General features: G+C 39.2%; 1 protein-coding gene across 2 annotated transcripts in view; it reads left to right on the forward strand.

Annotated features, from left to right (window-relative positions):
- Nucleotides 1-17,888, forward strand: part of ANAPC4 (anaphase promoting complex subunit 4) — a 33,526-nt gene that overhangs the window by 8,890 nt on the left and 6,748 nt on the right. Inside the window, exons 9-20 of one of the 2 annotated variants that reach the window (XM_049630406.1) lie at nucleotides 1,450-1,533; nucleotides 2,627-2,713; nucleotides 3,122-3,186; nucleotides 3,904-3,946; nucleotides 4,056-4,132; nucleotides 5,593-5,693; nucleotides 5,771-5,822; nucleotides 8,823-8,878; nucleotides 11,403-11,452; nucleotides 12,659-12,715; nucleotides 13,268-13,324; nucleotides 15,423-15,516. In XM_049630406.1, coding sequence (XP_049486363.1) covers nucleotides 1,450-1,533; nucleotides 2,627-2,713; nucleotides 3,122-3,186; nucleotides 3,904-3,946; nucleotides 4,056-4,132; nucleotides 5,593-5,693; nucleotides 5,771-5,822; nucleotides 8,823-8,878; nucleotides 11,403-11,452; nucleotides 12,659-12,715; nucleotides 13,268-13,324; nucleotides 15,423-15,516 — 823 coding nt within the window. The remainder of the gene's footprint in view (nucleotides 1-1,449; nucleotides 1,534-2,626; nucleotides 2,714-3,121; nucleotides 3,187-3,903; nucleotides 3,947-4,055; nucleotides 4,133-5,592; nucleotides 5,694-5,770; nucleotides 5,823-8,822; nucleotides 8,879-11,402; nucleotides 11,453-12,658; nucleotides 12,716-13,267; nucleotides 13,325-15,422; nucleotides 15,517-17,888) is intronic. The other variant, XM_049630407.1, reaches the window with a different exon arrangement.

Raw genomic sequence — 17,888 nt, forward strand, 5'->3', positions numbered from 1 at the left:
TTTTATTATCCTCGTCTTTGGATTCTAATGGTTATTAAAACAAAGCAAAAAAAACGACAACAGCTTGGAGCTTCTAAATCTCATATTTAGAATCTTATTCTAGTGAACACTGTTATTACCGTGGCCCAGGATAGTTTTCATGGAAACAGTGTTTTGATGGTTTATTAATGACCATGTTAATTGGTTGCTAAACCAGTTTATCTACGTACCAAGTGTGTTCTTAGGACTCGGGTCCTAATAATAATAATAGCTAATGTTTATTAAGTGTTTAATATGTGCCAAGTACTGAGTGATTCATTGTAGTCCTTTTGAATCCTCACAGCCACTTAATAGGTAGGTTCTGTTATTATCCCCACTTTACAGATAAGTAAACGGGCACGCAGAGAAACTGCAGCGCTTGCTCGGTGTTGTCCTACATTTAGGAAGTGACCCTGGGCAGCCTGGCTCCAGAGTCGGTGCTCTTAACCGACACGTTTCCTCTTGTGGACGATGATCGTTTAACGCTGGCAAAAACTTTCTGTGCCGTATGCTGTTTGTACTGTAGATTGTGGAAACTGTATCAACTTCTATGGAGTATTTAGACTGTGCCCTTGCCTTTAAGAAAATCTTCCCTAGATTTTCTTTTTCTTTTTTTTAAAGGTTTTATTTTTAAGTAATCTCTACACCCAGCGTGAGCCTCGAGCTCACAATCCCAAGATCAAGAGTCGCACGTTCCACCAACTCAGCCAGCCAGATGTCCCTTCCCTAGATTTTTATACCAGATAACCCAGCCGCTTAGCCTCAGGATGCATGAATTCCCAAACAAAAGTAGAACAAAATGATGCAGAATGCGCTGTGTAGGAGGCTTTCCGGTATTCATCGTTCTGTCAGAGCTTGGGGGGACCCTGGACTTCCTGATTCCCTGGACTAGTTGTTGACATTTGCTCTTCCTCTTAAAGTTCTGTGGAAATAGGACTTCTAGGATTGCATTTGGTGCTATACTAAAATGATTCATTATTTCTTTGAAGTTTGTAATGGATATTCTTTTAAACAACAGCTTTATTGATCGATATTTCTTGTACCATTGCAACAGATATTTAATATGTGTTTATCAGGAACATACAGTTTTTAAAAAACTTTCTATATGTATTTGTAATCATTTTTTAAATTCCTCATAATAGTGTTAGGAAATAGTGTGTAATCTTTATTTAGCTATGGAGAGGGGATTGCTAACCTAGAGAGGGTGAGCTGTGCCCGGCTAAACATGACAGATTAGAAAATCCTAAGGTTCTGTTCTGTTAGGCTCCAATGGAGCAGAATTCGGTCATCGTCTTTCTGATAATTTAGACCTCGACTCCTCTTCTAAACTGTAGGATTTTTTTTTTTTTTTTTTTGAGCTGGGAGGGACTTTTTTTTTTTAATCTTTAAAAGAAGTGTGTAATTATAACTCACTTTATTTTGATTTTACAGCTTGAAACCAATCTATTGTACTCTTTCTTACCTGAAGTAACGCGGATGGCTAGAAAGTTTACTCATATTTCAGCTCTTTTACAGGTATTTATTTCTGTCTTGTTTTATGTGAATATTTACTCTAAGTTTTTAACAGTCTATAAATAAAACACAGATTTTATTCTGTAAAGCTAACTATCTGTGGTGTAAACATGTCTATTTGATAATCTAATAATAAATATCCCTTAAAGCAAGAAAAAGGGATTTAATTGAAAATCTATTCCCACCCATCTCTTTTTCTCCAGAAGGAAAGAAAAAAGTAGTTTAAATCTTTTGAAAATATTCCTGTGAGTGAAATAACATTTTTGAATTTTAATTTTTATTGCAAATAAAGCATTATGGAAAACAGCTCTCATACCAGTTTGCTTTTTATGCATAATAAACCCGCCCCATACTAGCTTGTGCTACTGTAGGTCAGTGTAGCCCAGCAATTCGGGCTGGGCTCAGCAAAAGGTTCTGTTGTTCTGGGCCAGGTATAGCTCATTTCAGCAGGACCTGGTCATGTGTCAGTGGTCAGCTGGCTGGTCTCAGTGTCCCTTACTCATGACGGCTCCACATTTGTCATCTCCAGACGGCTCGCCCAGGCTTGTTTGTGACATGGTGGCCTCAGCAGGGATGTCGAGTGCCAGTGGACATGTGTGAAACCATTTGAGGCCTTGGACTCAGTGTCAGTTCTGTTTGTTGGTCATAGCAAGACACGAGGCCAGCCCAGATGTCTAGAAATGGACCCTCTGTAGAGGAGCTACAAACAGTTGGGTCTTTCCTTTTTCAGTCTGACACAGTCACTGACTTACTTGATGTGAAAGATTTCTGGAGATCAGTGTCTTTTTAAGGATTCTGTTTGAAAATTGAATAGCTGACTAAACCAGCATTTTGACAGTTAGTGTACATGAAACATACATAAAAAGCTGGAGGATGTCTGTTTTACCAGATAAAAATTTAATTTCAGAATGTTTGATGGTTAAGTGATTATCAAGCATTGGCTGTGGTCTTCTCTTTCTCAGGCTGAGTTAAAAATGATTGAAAGTAAATTCTGGATTTCTTTAAGATAGTTGAGAATAAAAAGCATATATTAGCACGTTGATTTATGTACATATTTTTTTTTACTGTTTTATTATTTTTTTCTTCTTGATAATAGTATATAAATTTGTCACTAACATGTATGTGTGAAGCGTGGGAAGAAATACTGATGCAGATGGATTCTCGTCTCACCAAGTTCGTTCAGGTACTGTTGGTGACCTTTGTCCCTGGAAGGAGTGAAAGAGTGCACGATGTCCTCCTTTGCTTTATGAGATGCCAGGGGAGAACTGGTCCGATTTGGAAAAGGCTAAGGTCAGGATTTCTCGCAGATGGCTCGGTCTGACCTCACGCTATTTCCCGAGAGGACAGGCTTTCTCGCACTGGTACAGTGTAGGTGGGGACAGGTTGTGGAGTGGAGAGTGGGGCCAGGGGTGTTGGAAGAGCTGACCGGCCATTTTCCGTTAACTGATAATTCAAGTAATCAGTTTAAATATGGATTTGAAGGAAGGTTAAGGAAAAGGAAGAGAGTCCTACTCCTGTAGTTTTAATTTTGAATCACACGTATGCTTATCATTTTCAAAATACGCGTCATTTTTTTATCCATTTTGTCTAGGAGAAGAGCACAACCACTTCAGTGCAAGATGAATTCATGCACTTGCTGTTGTGGGGGAAAGCAAGGTAGTAAACTCACACTAGTTGCCCTTGCTTTTTCTTCTTTTTTTACAGTAGTTTTTTATTTCAAAAGTAATTCATATTCATTGTAAACAAAAGTAGAAAATTCTGGTGCACAAGAGTAAAAAATAGTATATATCTTTCTAGACTTTTCTATGTATTTTTTTACGTAAATGTAATCATTTTTGTGTCTGTAATATATATATTTCTAAATGTATAAAAACATTTAATTTTATATGGTCAGATCAGTCTTTTCCTTTTCAGTATCTGCCTTCATGTTATTCTTAAAAAGGCCTTTTCCATCTTAAGAGTATTCAAAGATCTGTATTTTCTTCTAGAGTGTTTTTACGGTTTATGTTATATTCTATTCTCATGTTTCAGATGTGATTTATTTGGTTATATGCTGTGGAGGACTGACTTCTTTTTCTCTTAAGGTTTAGATAATTGCCCAGCGTAATTTATTGAGTATCACACTTTGTCCTTAGGGGTTTGTTGAAATGCTGTTTTAGCATTCGGTACCTGTTAAATGTAGTTCAGTCTGTTTCTGGACTTTATTGTTTCATGTTTTCTGTCCTTTTGTGAGTATAACAAAGTCTTAATTTTTGTTGGACTGTTTCTTTTTATTTTGTTTAAAAATGCTTTTGCTTTGAAATTTAAAAGTTTTAAGTGATGCATTCATATTTTGAATGGAGAAGACTAAAAATACTTTTCTTTTCATTGTAGTGCTGAACTTCAGACCCTCTTAATGAACCAGTTAACAGTAAAGGTGCAGATAAAGTATCTTTTTATGTAAATGGCTATGTTCACGTGCTTAATTTTTTTTAGAGAAGCATGCAATATCTTATATGCTAAATATATTTTTTTCTTTTAATTAGGGCTTAAAAAAGCTTGGCCAGTCTATAGAGTCATCATATTCCAGTATACAAAAATTGGTTATAAGTCACTTACAGAGGTATGAAGGTGGTGTCGAATTTTTGGTGTTGCATCTATATGTACGTGGTGTCGGTGTTCCTTCATCATCTGGCATTCTCATTTTGAGCCTTTTCTAGCTAAAATTGTTGCATTGGCACTTGAGGGGAATCTTGGAGTGCCCAAGATTTTTAAAGAATCAGTAATGGTAATGCTGCAAATAATTTTCAGACATCTTTTTACCAGTCTAGGCTCTCTGTCTGGGCTTTTCTCAGCCAGACAACCAGGAGGTATATTTTGAAAAAGGGATGTACCCTTTTTTGAGCAGTGAAGTTAAATATGTTTATCATTTTAGAGTTTACCAAGCGTACTATTTGTGCATTTAACACCCTGACAAGGTATTGATAATTATTGTCCTCCTTTTTACACAAAAAGAAACTGAAATCCAGAATGGTCGTTTGGCTGGCCTGAAGTTACTAAGTGTCACAATTAGACTGTGTCTCTGACCTTTAAGTCTTGTTCTGTTTCTATCCCCAGCTCCCTTGGTGAAGCAGTTTGCATATGAATGTTCAGTGTTTCACTTAAATTTTGATAAATTCCTTTATGCTGAGTGCTTAGCCCTTTCTACGTCGCCTGTCCCTTGGATCACTGCAGTGCCCTCTGGCCTGGATTCCGGTCCACAAGGACATTCGTGCCCCTCAAATCTATTCCCCACAGCAGTTCTGATCATGTCACTCTTACTTAAAAACCTCCAGTGCTTTCTTGTGGCTCTTAGGACCTAAACCTTTGCATGGCCTTTAACATGCCTGGCTCTCTGCTTCATGCACACTGGTGACCTTCTCAGACTTGACATTTTTTCTTCCTACCCAGGGCTTCTCTGCATCTTTCTTGCCTTCTGGGATGCTCCCACCCAGTTCTCACTCAGACTCTTTAGGTCTCAGCTCAAATACCACTTTTTCCGAGAAGTCTTTCCTAATTCCCCAAATTAGGTTATTTCATTACACCTGCATCGTATGCATTTCCTCCAAGGCATTTATGGTAGTTGGAATGATACCCTGCCTGACCGTGTGGCCGTGACTGTCCTCCCCCTTAGACTGTCAGTGCCATGAGGTTTTGTTCACTATTAATGTCCCTAGCACGTAGCACAGTGCCTGACCTGAAGTCGGAGCTTAAACAGTATTTGTTAAATGTTACACTGATGGCTTTTGGGTGAATAAGATGGCCACATGACTGTCTTAAAAGTGCCAGGGCTGACTGTGGAACATAATTTGATCTTACAGAATTTAACCTTGTGGTCATATATTCATCTCAGTCACGATGACCAAATGATTCTGCTACCGTCTTAGAGAAAACTTTGAGAAATAATTACTTCTCCTAGAAAGAAAATTAAGGTTGCTTTCAGTTTTTATTTCTGGAAATTTAGACATGTTTAGGCAAGGTAGCCGGTGTCTGCCACCTTGATGATGGTAGTGACAGTAATTTATTTCTGCTCCATTTTGATAGTGGTTCCGAGTCTTTATTGTACCATTTGAGTGAACTGAAGGGAATGGCTTCATGGAAGCAAAAATACGAACCTCTTGGACTGGATGCTGCAGGAATCGAAGGTAACTTAATTGTTCCATAGAATACATTAAACACGCTTTCCTCATTTGACAAATGACATGTAATTATTTCTTTTTAGATGCTATTACTGCGGTGGGTTCTTTCATACTCAAGGCAAATGAACTTCTTCAGTAAGTATGAGGTGTTACCTGGTGTCATTGACCTGAGAACACTTTACTCTTTTTTAAAAGTAAGAACCCAGCAAATTGTCATGATTTTCTTAAAGTGAGTTTTTAAGTTTTTATCAAAACTGTATCTTTACAGTTTAAAGATAATTAAACAAGCTAATAACAAGAGTCTCACCAATTAGAGTGGCATTTTACTCTCCCATCAGCCCTCCTCCGAGCCCCTCTGCAGATACAGAACGAGAGCAGATGCAAAGAAAACAACAAATGTCTCTTGAGGGGTTTGGCTGTAAAGGAATGGCCAGTAGTTGGGAACCGCTGTCGGGTCTGTCTTCTTACGATGGGATAAGTTAGAGCATATTTATATATGATGCCATGTTCTCCTCAAAGGGGAACAAGTGATGCTGGCAGATTGAGGAGAGGATCGCTGGGGCAGGAGTGTGGGAGGGGATGGCCATGTGGTGCCTTGGGGAGTGGGCCGGAACAAGAGCTTATCCACAATTACAGGAAAGAAGGCTGTGGGAAGGGACCCAGATGCTAGTACATGAGCACGTGGGGCTTGGGGACCTTCGCTTCCCGTTGTCCTGATTGTCTTAATGAAATAGGAATGTTCTGTCGGCAGCTGAAGGTAAGGGTGGGGAGGTGGTCTAGGAATAAAGGAAAAGCTGTGACCCGGTTGTCTAGTGGGAGGGTGAACAGGCGGCTAAACAGGCGGCTGCTGGTGGTGCCGAGGGCCCTTGGTTAGTGCTTATGAATGAGTGTGGAAGTGAGAGCCGTCCCCACGGCTGCAGGGTTTCTCTGCTGGGGTCAGCTGACAGTGCTGGGGCACGGAGCAGGTGAGCGGTCAGATTAGGTAGGCCCGGTGACTGAGGGGAAGCGACAGGGGAGCGAGGGAATTAAAACCAGAGCATGATTAAAATGAACCTTGAATATAAGCTGGTTTAGGAGGAAGCGGGGAGCTGGTGTGGGTGGGAGGCAGGATGAGAGGTGGTGGAACCAGTAGGCAGTGGTCTTCGTGAGACGGAGGTTGGGGTCCTGGAGAGAGGTCACTGGGAAGATAGGTGGCTGTTGGTGAGTGGCATGCTTCACATTGAGATTTAGAGGGTTCCAGTTGCCGGTGACGGTGTAGGCTGTGAACTGGGGAATAAACAGTTGAGGTGTGGTGGAGGACGTGACTGTTACCTGAACCATTGCATTGAATGCTTCATCATGGCAGTCCTAGTTTTTCCATCCAAAAGTGTTTTCTTAGTTCTTTAATCATTTTCAAAGCCGTGCTCTTGTTTTGTAGATGACATCTTTTCACATCCCTGTGGACCTTAATTAGATATTTTTAGAAGTGTGCTGTTCCCCTGAAGGATTTCCACTTCCTGGATTTGTCTTGGTCTCCGGTTGCGAGCTTTCTTCAAATACCTGATGCTCAATTTCCTCCTCTTGATTCATGAGGCAGTTTAAAGCGCGTGGAAGGTCTGTACGCAGGGGCAACAGAAAGCCGGCCTGAGTGCGGAGCGCGAAGCTGGCTGTGGCCGCCAGCGCTCGCACAGAGCCACCTCCACTCTTCCCGGCTTATTCGGGTTCTTGGAAGAACCCCATTCGTTTGTTGTGGACCTGACATGTCCAGGGTCTGAGAGTCCCTGGGACTCTGCGGGGTGGATCGCTCCTTTTCGGGGTCCTCTGCATGGATTCTCTAAAATGCAGCCGCCTCTGCTGAGCCTCATCAGTCATGTGCCCTTTCTGACACTTCTGAAATTGATTTCTTTTCTGCCGTCCTCTTTGTTTTCGTGAGTTTATAACGCACCCCTCCCCACCGATCCATTACCATGTTAGCGGGGTTTTAGAAGGTAGAGGTTGTAGACACTTGTGCTAAGAATACAAAACGAGAGGAGAAATGACTTTGCTTTTCCTGTGTGTTGATTATTTTTTGGCTCACCATATTTACGGAGAGTAAATATGAAATATCAAGCTTTCTGTGATCACTTTGCAATATGAACGAAAGGTAGTTCATTTTACTTCTTGATCCCTTGGATGAAGTAGCATTATTATTTTAGGTGATAGGTGGGGAAATTGAGGCAATGAGAACTTTGATGTTAGCCTGTAACAGCAGGGATTGCCCGCAGTAGGGGTCAGAGTATTGATTGGGAAAGGCAGAAAGGAACTTTTCTTTCTTTTTTCATTTTTGCCACAGGAGCGTTTTGATTACATTGCTTGGTCCCATAAACGTGGCAGTCTGTTTTACTGTATAGAGATAGGTTAATGATGCTGACCCACGTCTCAGTAGTCTTATGGAACTTCTTGCTTGGAAGGGACTTCGAGACTTGGGAATGAATAATGCATATTACTTAGTTATCTTGTAGATGTGGACTTACAGAGATTTTTTAGAAGTGATACCCATGTCCTTATTTAGAAGCCTTTTGATCAAGACAAAGATGGCTTCCACCTATAACATTGGAATTTGAGGGGTGCATTTGTGTAAAGCTCAAGGAAATTCAGTTTTTGGAGATCAGTTACTGTAAGCATCAAAAATGCTTCCAACTTCCAAAAATAATGTCCACTGATACCAGAGGTAGTGACATAGTACAAATAGGTAATAATGGTTTTTTCTGTTGGCGTTGATGTTTTTTCTTCATACTGACCAGTGAGTATTTTTTTTTAACTGAGAATAATGCTGAAAGTGTTTTTTTTCTGACTTCTTTTATTTGCAAAGTTGGAAAAGGATTTCATACTTGACTGAATGCTGGGAAAGACTATTACACAGTTTGTGGCAAGGCTGTTATAACCAGTCAGAATCTGAGCTATTTGCCTTATTTTTGAAAAGAACCAGGATTTGCTCTCCTGAAGCTTTCTTTTTAGGTATGTGTTTGACTTATAATATCTTTTCTAAAGGCTTGGATGTCCTCCAGATAGGATAAAATAGAATGGTAAGGGTTATTGTATCCCACAACAATTGAACAGTGGTACATGAACCCTGTATAATAATTTTATTTCTGATTTGTTTTTTTATCTTTTCAGAGTTATAGATAGTAGTATGAAAAACTTCAAAGCTTTTTTCCGCTGGCTTTATGTGGGTAAGTTAATTGAATGAAACATTACTTTAATGCTTCTTTAAAAATTGTGGGAGTATCAATTTAGAATATTTAAGTTACTCTAGTAAAATTTCCAGTAACTGTAAGAGAGAATGGTGTAAATGAACCGTCTTCTACCCTTCACTGGTTCACCAGCTTTCAGCACATGGCCAGTCTTATTTCCTCTGCACACCCACCCGGCCCCAGCTCCCGGCAGATGTAACTTATAGCTTTGATGGTTTCGCACTCACTGATGATTAACCTTTTTTTTTTTTTTCTAATCTTGTAATGTCTGCTTAGGTTAAAATAACATATGTGGATCTCTACTATGTACTAGGCACTGTTTGGAGTTAGATTTTTTTTTTTAAAGAAAGGGGGGAAAAAAACAAAGACTAGCCTCTGTCCTTGAGTAGCTTGTTTCCTGTTTTATTCCTGATCTTGTTTCTAGATCTGTGCTGTCCGTTATCATAGCCAATAGCCCCTGTGGCTCTTTAAATTACTTGGAATTATATAAATTATATGTTCAAGTTCTGTAGTCATGCTATCCACATTTGAAGTACTCAGTAGTCATACATTGTTAGTCCTTATCATGTTGAACAGCACCGGACTAGAAAATTTCCACTGTCCTTCCTATCAGACGCTAATGCCCTAGCTAAATAGAATGCAGACCATTGGTTGCCTTTCTTTGTATCTCCACAGTATCTCTTTTCATTTGCAGGTAGTTAACCGGTATTTATTGACTTGACATTAAGTGTTTTAATGCTTACTCTACAGTGTATTTTATGTAGGTCCATTTGTACTATTTTTGTGACCCCTCTTAATATCTTTGAAATAATCCAGCATACATTCCCTTCCAACATAGGCAAAAGTTAGTTATAAATGGGGTTTATCTGAGTTTGTTAAAACTCTAAAGGGTAAATAAAATAGAAAGTAAATTATCTGTAATGTGCTCACATCTTTTAAACAAATGTCTGACTCTTCAATTCAGATATCTTATAAACAGACTTGTATCTGTCAGCCTAATATAATTGCATTTATGAAGAAAAGAATGTGATCTACAGATGTTGGCATTTAAAATTCTTTATTTTTTTCCTCAAAGCTGTACCAACGCTAGCCAGAATGGGGAGCCAGAGTGTTTATCAGGCCAGCCTGTTTAATATCAGAGATGTTAATTAGAATGAGTTACAATGTTAAAACTGAATGGGATCTTAGAAATGACTTTCTTTTACAGATGAGGTTGGGTTTTACTTATAATTGTTGGGGTACTTTAGGCAGTTTATGTTCCTACTGCATGTCCTAATTCTCATAAGAAACCTGATTAGAGGAGAAATGAATTACTGCTTAGTCCTCCCCATTAGAGCAGGGCATTGTAGAAGGCACACTGGACTGGAGAACTGGAGACCTGATTTTTTTTTTTTTTAATTTTTTAATTTTTTTAATGTTTCTTTTTTGAGAGAGAGACAGCACAAGTGGGCTAGGGGCAGAGAGAGAGGGAGACACAGAATCTGAAGCAGGTTCTGGGCTCTGAGCTGTCGACACAGAGTCCGATGTGGGTCTCAAACTCACAAACCGTGAGATTGTGACCTAAGCCAAAGTCGGATGCCCAAACGACTGAGCCACCCAGGAGCCCCAGAGACCTGCTTATATTATAATCTCGGCTCTGCCACTGGTTAGGATGCTGTGCATCCTTGGTTTGCTCTTTTGTAAAATGTAACCTCCGTGAAGGCAGGAACGTCTTTTATACTGATATCTTCCTAGCACCCATAGTAATTTTTGGGTGAGTAAATGAATGAGTGAATGGAACTAGATTATGTCTTGTTTTTTAGATAATTTAAAAGTTTGAAGTAACTAAGAACAGTTTCTAAAATAATCTGTATTTGCAGAATCACATCCAGCATGCTTATTCCTGACCAAAAGCAATTAAGAGGGATATTCAAACACTCTGTAAAAGCACATGCGGCATACTCCTTGACTTAGGTGGACAAAATAAAAAAACACAGCCCTCTGAAAGGACAATATGAATCAACCACAGATTAATTAAAGAAAGTATATAAATATACGTAAATGTACGTATATGCACGTAAATCTTAGTGCAAATGTTTTTGTGTAACAGAAAACCCAAGGGAAAGAAACATGTTTGTTGGGTATTCTAAGGCTTTTGGAGGCAAGAAGTGCTTGCAGATTTTATGAGAAGAAATATCATATGTTAGAAGAGGATTCCCTGCACCGTCTTCACACAAGGCAGCAGTCAGATTGGCCTGTCTGGAGTGGCAATGGGTTGAGTTGAAGGAGAAAATAAAAAATAATAGTTCAGGATCATGAGACCAGCCATTTTGAACCTGAAAATACAAATCAAGTTTAAATTCTTCACGCATTAGTTTTTAGAAGAAAAGTAAGTTTTCCTTGGTGATTTTCCTTGTTGAATATTGAGGATTTAGTCCAGTGAAACACATTTTGTCTTTGAAATGTATCTATAGTTATGTCTGTAGTTTTCCTTTAAAGACAGTTTTTTAACTTCTGTTTTCAGCGATGTTGAGAATGACAGAAGACCACGTGCTTCCGGAGCTGAATAAGGTAGTTCGTGGTAGTACGTTTTCCAGTGTTTTAATGTTGCTCTGGTTGAGCTCAGCTTTGCTGGTCACCTTGGTATTCTTACACGGTTACTAGTTTACAAGATGTGAGGCTATCGATGCTAAATATATCTTAGTAAGCCTTTTTTTTTTTTTTTTTAAAGTTTGTTTTTTCATCTCTCAAAATGCCTTTAACTGTGGCTGTCTAATTTTATAGTTCTCATATTTGTATAAAACTTTATAATTTGTATTATGTAGGGTGCTTGTATTCTTTCACTTCCTTAGGTCTTGAATGCCTTTTTATTTTCCTGGGAAATCTAGTACTTTAGATATTACTACCTATGTTGGTGTCTGGTAAACAGTAGTTTCTCTTTATAAGGATTGAGACAGGTGGCAATGGAATTTACTTTAAGAAAAATCTTTCAGACCAGGGCCAAATTCCCACCTGATTTTTGCAGTTCACTCATTCTCCCCTCTGTCCAAGCTCTCATGCAGGTAGATTTAGGTCGTTTGGGTCCTGAAAAAATGGAGAACATTAAAATGAACCTCAGTGGACTGGATGAATGCAGGATCGCCATTCTTAGACTCTGACAAGAAGTAGATCTTTTACGCTGTGGGTGACTGGCCTTGCAAACCAGGGAGGTCCACGTTAGCTGTTTCTCTGATATTACTCTTACCTTTATTTGAGGAGATAAAGTGTGTTGACTGTTGGGGGGACCTCAGCGTGTTAATTTTTGAGGGCTGAAATGGAGGCAGGGTCACTGTAAGAAGTAGAGGCCGACCCCGAGGCATCAGCTCTTAGCTCAGGTTGAGGTTGCTTATCTGGGTCACAGTCTCCTCTCCCAAAGCAGGCACCCCGCACACCAGTCTTAGCACAATAATAAATCACTAAACAGTAAATACTAAGTAAATTACTAGATAAATTAGTATTTTATTTCTAAAATAATAAAGAACTTTAGGCCGTAAGAATTCTGTAGCTGTTGGGTTAGCTGATTGGAAAATGGATTTAAATGTTTAATGACTTGTTTGTCAGAGCTTCAAGATTTCATATTCTCACAGTTGCATAATCTTTTGGATTTATATTGATATTTCTTTGAAGGAGCTTTGCCTCTTCATACCATAGCTTTTAGTAGATATTACATTACATGATACAAGATATTGGGAAGCTTTATCTTAATTTGTTTTTCTTTTTGTTCCTTTTTGGTTTTGATAGATGACTCAAAAAGATATTACATTTGTTGCTGAATTTCTTACTGAACATTTCAATGAGGTAGGAAATTGGTATTTGTATAATGTTTTTTTTTTTAATAATTGCAATAAACCTGGGTGATAGAAGTAATTAACATTTAATCCAATTTAATTGACATTCTTAGCGGTTGTGCTGTTTATAAACTATTGCACTAATTAATGGCAGTACTCACCTTAGAGCCTGTAAATTCAACTTTTGTTTGTGTGTTGTACAATCCGTAAAAGAAAAGAATAGCTGCCTCTAATAGCTCTCTTAAAAAATAAGGGTTTTGGTTAAGTTTAAGAATATTTTTGGGGTGCTTGAGTGGCTCAGTTGGTTAAGTGTCCAACTTTGGCTCAGGTCATGGTCTTGTAGTTCGTGATTTTGAGCCCCATATAGGGCTCTGTGCTGACAGCTCAGAGCCCGGAGCCTGCTTCGGATTTTGTGTCTCCCTCTCTCTCTGCCCCTTCCTTGTTTGCGCTCTGTCTCTATTTATTTAAAAATAAATAAACATTAATAATTTTTTTTAAAAAGAATTTTTTCTTTTTCTTTTGTGAGTTGATGTAAGAGTTAAATTATGCTTATTCTTTCTAGGCTCCAGACCTTTATAATCGAAAAGGAAAATACTTTAACGTTGAAAAAGTTGGTCAGGTACGGGCTTTTGATTGAACTTAGTTATTACTTTTTAAGAAAATTATTAAAAACTAATGTTAAAACTTTAGCAGTGTTAGTCTTTGTTATCCAGAGTTTCTAGAAAATAATACAATGCCAACTTGGATAGCAGCCCTGTTCTGATGGTAAAGTAACTGAAGAGTAGCAGTTTTTATAAACTTTTTGATCTTATAACTCTTTTACATTCTTAATAGAAGACCCCAAAGAGATTTTGCTAATATGGGTTATGTTGATCAATGGTAGATATTATTAGGTATTAGGAATTAAACAGAATACAAAATTATTTAAAAGTAACAGTAATTCCACTTACCATTACGTACTAATATAAGTACTTTTAATGAAAAATATATTTTACAAAACAGTTTAGTGAAGAGTGGCATTGTTTTGTAGATTTGCAAGTCTCTTTGGTGTCTGGTGTAATAGAATGCAGGTTCTCATAGCTGTTTCTTTAGTGTGTTGTGATGAGTTTTTTTGGTTAATGTATGTAAAGAAAATCTGGCCTCACATAGGTGTTAGAAAGGGAGGAGTATTGTAATAGCTTTTCTAGATAATTATGGATGTTTTTTGATATTCAACCAAGTCTTGCTAAGAGATAGTATCTTAAAGGTTAGCTTTAATGTGGAATCTAAAATTGCATCAGTGAACTTTTCCTACTCTGATACATTAAAATCCATTCATCTGTCTTGTGCTTTGAGTGGATCGTTCACTAGTGCATGATTTTATAATATCATGTGTTGGTCATTTGGAAAACACTGGTTCGCTGAGTTGTGCAGATCTTCCAAATGCTGACGCCTTTCTCCACGCAGTATCTAAAAGTCAGGTTTTATGAATATCAGCACCAGTTTCATCAGATGATCTTCAAGTGCTACGGCTGTCAAGCACACGGTGGCAGACACAGATTTTCCAAAATTCTAATTTTTGCATGAATATTTAAATGTTATCATTGGCAATAAATACTGCCAGTTATTCTGCTTACAGTGACAGGCTTACTTTATTTTCAAGAAAGTATCCACCAAATACCCATGTATGAATCATCATAGCCTATCTGCCAGTCATTCTTTCAAGGAAGAAAGGAATCCCATTAACAGCAACAAAGCGCCTGGCTTCATTCACAGCTAAGACAATTTCTTAAATGCTTTCCCTTGTGGTAACCATTGTACTTTGGTATCAGTGAAAGTGCTTTATGTATACTTCCCAATTCTGTAACACAGAATATTAAAAAGATCTGTACTCAAGGGTTGAGATCTAACTAAATCAATAATTTTAATAGCTTCATTAAATACTAATGGGAACCGTCAGTACGTGGCAAAAAGGAATACAGTGACCACTCGTGTGGTTCAAGGCCACCATCATGACTCCGGGCACCAGCAGTTTTCCCCACCTGTGCTTTTGACCATCCGTGCAAATGTCAACACAGTTGAAAGGGCAAATAACATTTTGCTACTACAAAAATAGTATCAGCCTCACTGACCCTTAAGGCATCTTTGGGACTTCCAGGGGTCTGTCCACCACCATCCTTCCCTGTGAAGTACTGCCCTAGAGTAGATTGACAGGTGATACTTTGAAAATTAATTTGTAATGTACACGTGCACACACACGTATAGATGATTTAAATGTACTTCATGAAAATGGAACACAAAATTTAAATTCAGTTTACGGTCCCTGAATCTGTAGTGTTCTAATCTTTCAGTAGTTTGTAGTTTGTTTAGTGTCTTGGCATTTAGCAGATTTTGGTCACTTCACTTGGAATAATACCAGTGTGATGGAACCACTTACTAAATAGAATGATGTTAAGGCGTGCCTGGGTGGCTCAGTCTGTTAAGCATCTGACTTCTGCTCAGGTCATGATCTCACGGCTCATGGGTTCGAGCCCCGCATCAGGCTCTGTGCTGACAGCTCGGAGCCTGGAGCCTCCTTCGGATTCTGTGTCTCCCTCTCTCTCTGCCCCTCCCCAGCTCACACTCTGTCTCTCTTTCAAAAATAAACAAACATTAAAAAAATAATGTTAACTGTATAAAGTTTTTGAAGCCTGCTTCTTTGGTTTACGACATTTAAAATTTTAATTCTGTGTTTCTAGTACTTGAAAGATGAAGATGATGATCTTGTGTCACCTCCTAACACAGAAGGAAACCAGTGGTATGATTTTCTTCAAAATAGCAACCACCTTAAAGGTATTTAGTGAACCTAGTAGAATTTGGCCATGTTTATACTTAATTTGAGACCAGTGTATTAGCTATGAGTGTTGCTGAACAGTTGTTGAATATGTATCTCAGTTCTTTAGATCTTTTGTGTCTATTGTAGTTGATTAGAGAAACAGCAGAATAGCAAACAGTATGACGTTCCCATGATAGAAAACACCCTGATATTAACTGTGATGTAGTAAGATTATTTATTCTCAGGTATTCTTTATATTATCTGTTTTGTACCATATAGAAACTAGGATATTGGGAAGAAAATTATAGAGCCTGCTAGTGAGAGCAGTCTTTTTCTGATTCCAATTTGTTAATTGCTGAAAGCATAATGATGCTTAACTGCTCTTCTGAGGTTGTAGGTTCTTGGTGTACATGTGCCTTTCATTCTCTAGGATCTTAAGATGTTGATATAGTAAAACTATCCAGCATTATTAGGGATGAAAACAAAATAGCAACCATTAAATGTCAGAACTTCACTATTTTACATGACTATTTGAAGCAGTATTTTTTTTGCTTTCTCTAAGAGTAATGTGATCACAGTCTATCAGTTTCTTAGGTCTCTAGGCTGATAGCCACATATGTGTATTTCCTCCTTTAATCCTCACAGAACCTAGGAGGTAGGTACCTGTTATCCCCATTTACTGTCGAGGAGACTGAAGGTCAGAGAAGGCCCAAGATCACACAAGCTACCGTGCAGTGGAGCCAGGGTTCTGCTGACTTCAAACCCTAAGTTTTTAACTCGACTCAGGACTAATCTCTGCCACTTGTGTCTGGTTGCTGTTTATCTGAATCAATGAATGAATGAATGAGGATGGATGGGGGAAGGAGAGAATTCTTTGAGGCCCAGAACTCTGCTTATTGTTCTTTTGTTTTAACTCTAGAAATCCAGATTCTTTTTCTGAGCAGGACATATTTTGTATTGCTTGAGATACATTGATGTCAGTTAGTTATCGAATGGAGGGAGAATAAAGGTACGGCCAACTCATCTCTTTGCTGTGTTTAATCAGGTGGCCCCCCCCAGCCTGAGGAGCACTGATGGCAATGTGCCGGCCGGGGTGGCATCTGGGCCCTGTCACTAGAGTGGGCTAATGCTGGTTCTGGGAACTCTGATGGGCTAAAAATGGGCCCTACCCTTTTTGTCTTGACATCTGTGACTGAACAGGAAAGCCTAATCTTAGCTACAGGCCTCATGTTTAACCAAGATGCACTTCAGTATTACTGACTCCATCTCCTAAATGCTCGAGGTTTTGCTGGTATGTGATTTACAGGTCGTTAATTCTCCAGTTTCTTAGTCTAGTGTGAAGAAATACCCGCTATTATTATGGAAGTATTAAAACTTTAAGGAAACTTCTTTCTAGCACTTTGCAAAAATTACGTGCTAAGTACTCGATAGAGGTGCTTTCTTAGGGTCCATGAGAGTCAGTGTTGTGTTGGAATCTGCTCTACGACTTCTTAGGAATGTGGCTGAGGGCGAATTGTCCAACCTCTTTGTACCCCAGTTTTCCCATCAGTAAAATGAGGATGATAGTAGTGCCTCCCTCAAAATCTGTCGTGAAGATTAACTAAATGTAGATAAAGCAGTTTGTGCCGGCACATGGCTCATAAGCAGCCAGTGTGCTCGCAGCTGAGCTGTTTTTACTCAAAACACTTCTGACACTGGGGCGCCTGGATGGCTCAGTTGGTTAAACATCTGGTTCTTGATTTTGGCTCAGGGCCTGATCTCACCTGTTGGTGGGATCGAGCCCCGTGTCGGGCTCTGCGCTGACAGTGGGGAACCTGCTTGGGATTCTCTATCTCCCTCTCTCTCTGCCCTTCCCTGTCTCTGTTTCTGTCTCTCACAAAAATAAATAAACTTAAAAAAAAAAAAAAAAAACAAAAAAACAAAACCTGACAAAATGGGAGCTTTTTCTCTCCTGAGACCAGTTCTCAGGTCAACTGGGTGCCCGATGTCATCAGTTCCCCAGGTTGCCCACATTTCTGTTGCTCCCCCTCTACCACCACCTTCAGGTTGATAATTTGCTAAAATGGCTCATGAAACTCAAGCACTTTACTTAGATTTACTGGTTTACTGTAAAGCTACAACTCGGAACAGCCAAGTGGAAGAGATGCGTAGGGCAGGGTATGGGGGAGGGGCTCGGAACTTCCCTGCCTGCTCTGGGCATGCCACCCTCCCAGCACCGGGAAGCCCTCTGAAGCCCACTGGTTGGGTTTTGTATGGGGGTTTCATTATGCAGGCATGCTTGATTAAATCATTGGTTGTTGGTGATTGAATTCCACTCCAGCTTCTCTCCTGCCCTGGAAGTCGGGGGATGGAGCTGAAAAGTCCAGACTTCTCATCAGAGCTTGGTCTT

The sequence above is a fragment of the Panthera uncia genome, chromosome B1 (genome assembly GCF_023721935.1).
Source record: "Panthera uncia isolate 11264 chromosome B1, Puncia_PCG_1.0, whole genome shotgun sequence".
Classification (NCBI taxonomy): Eukaryota; Metazoa; Chordata; class Mammalia; order Carnivora; family Felidae; genus Panthera; species Panthera uncia.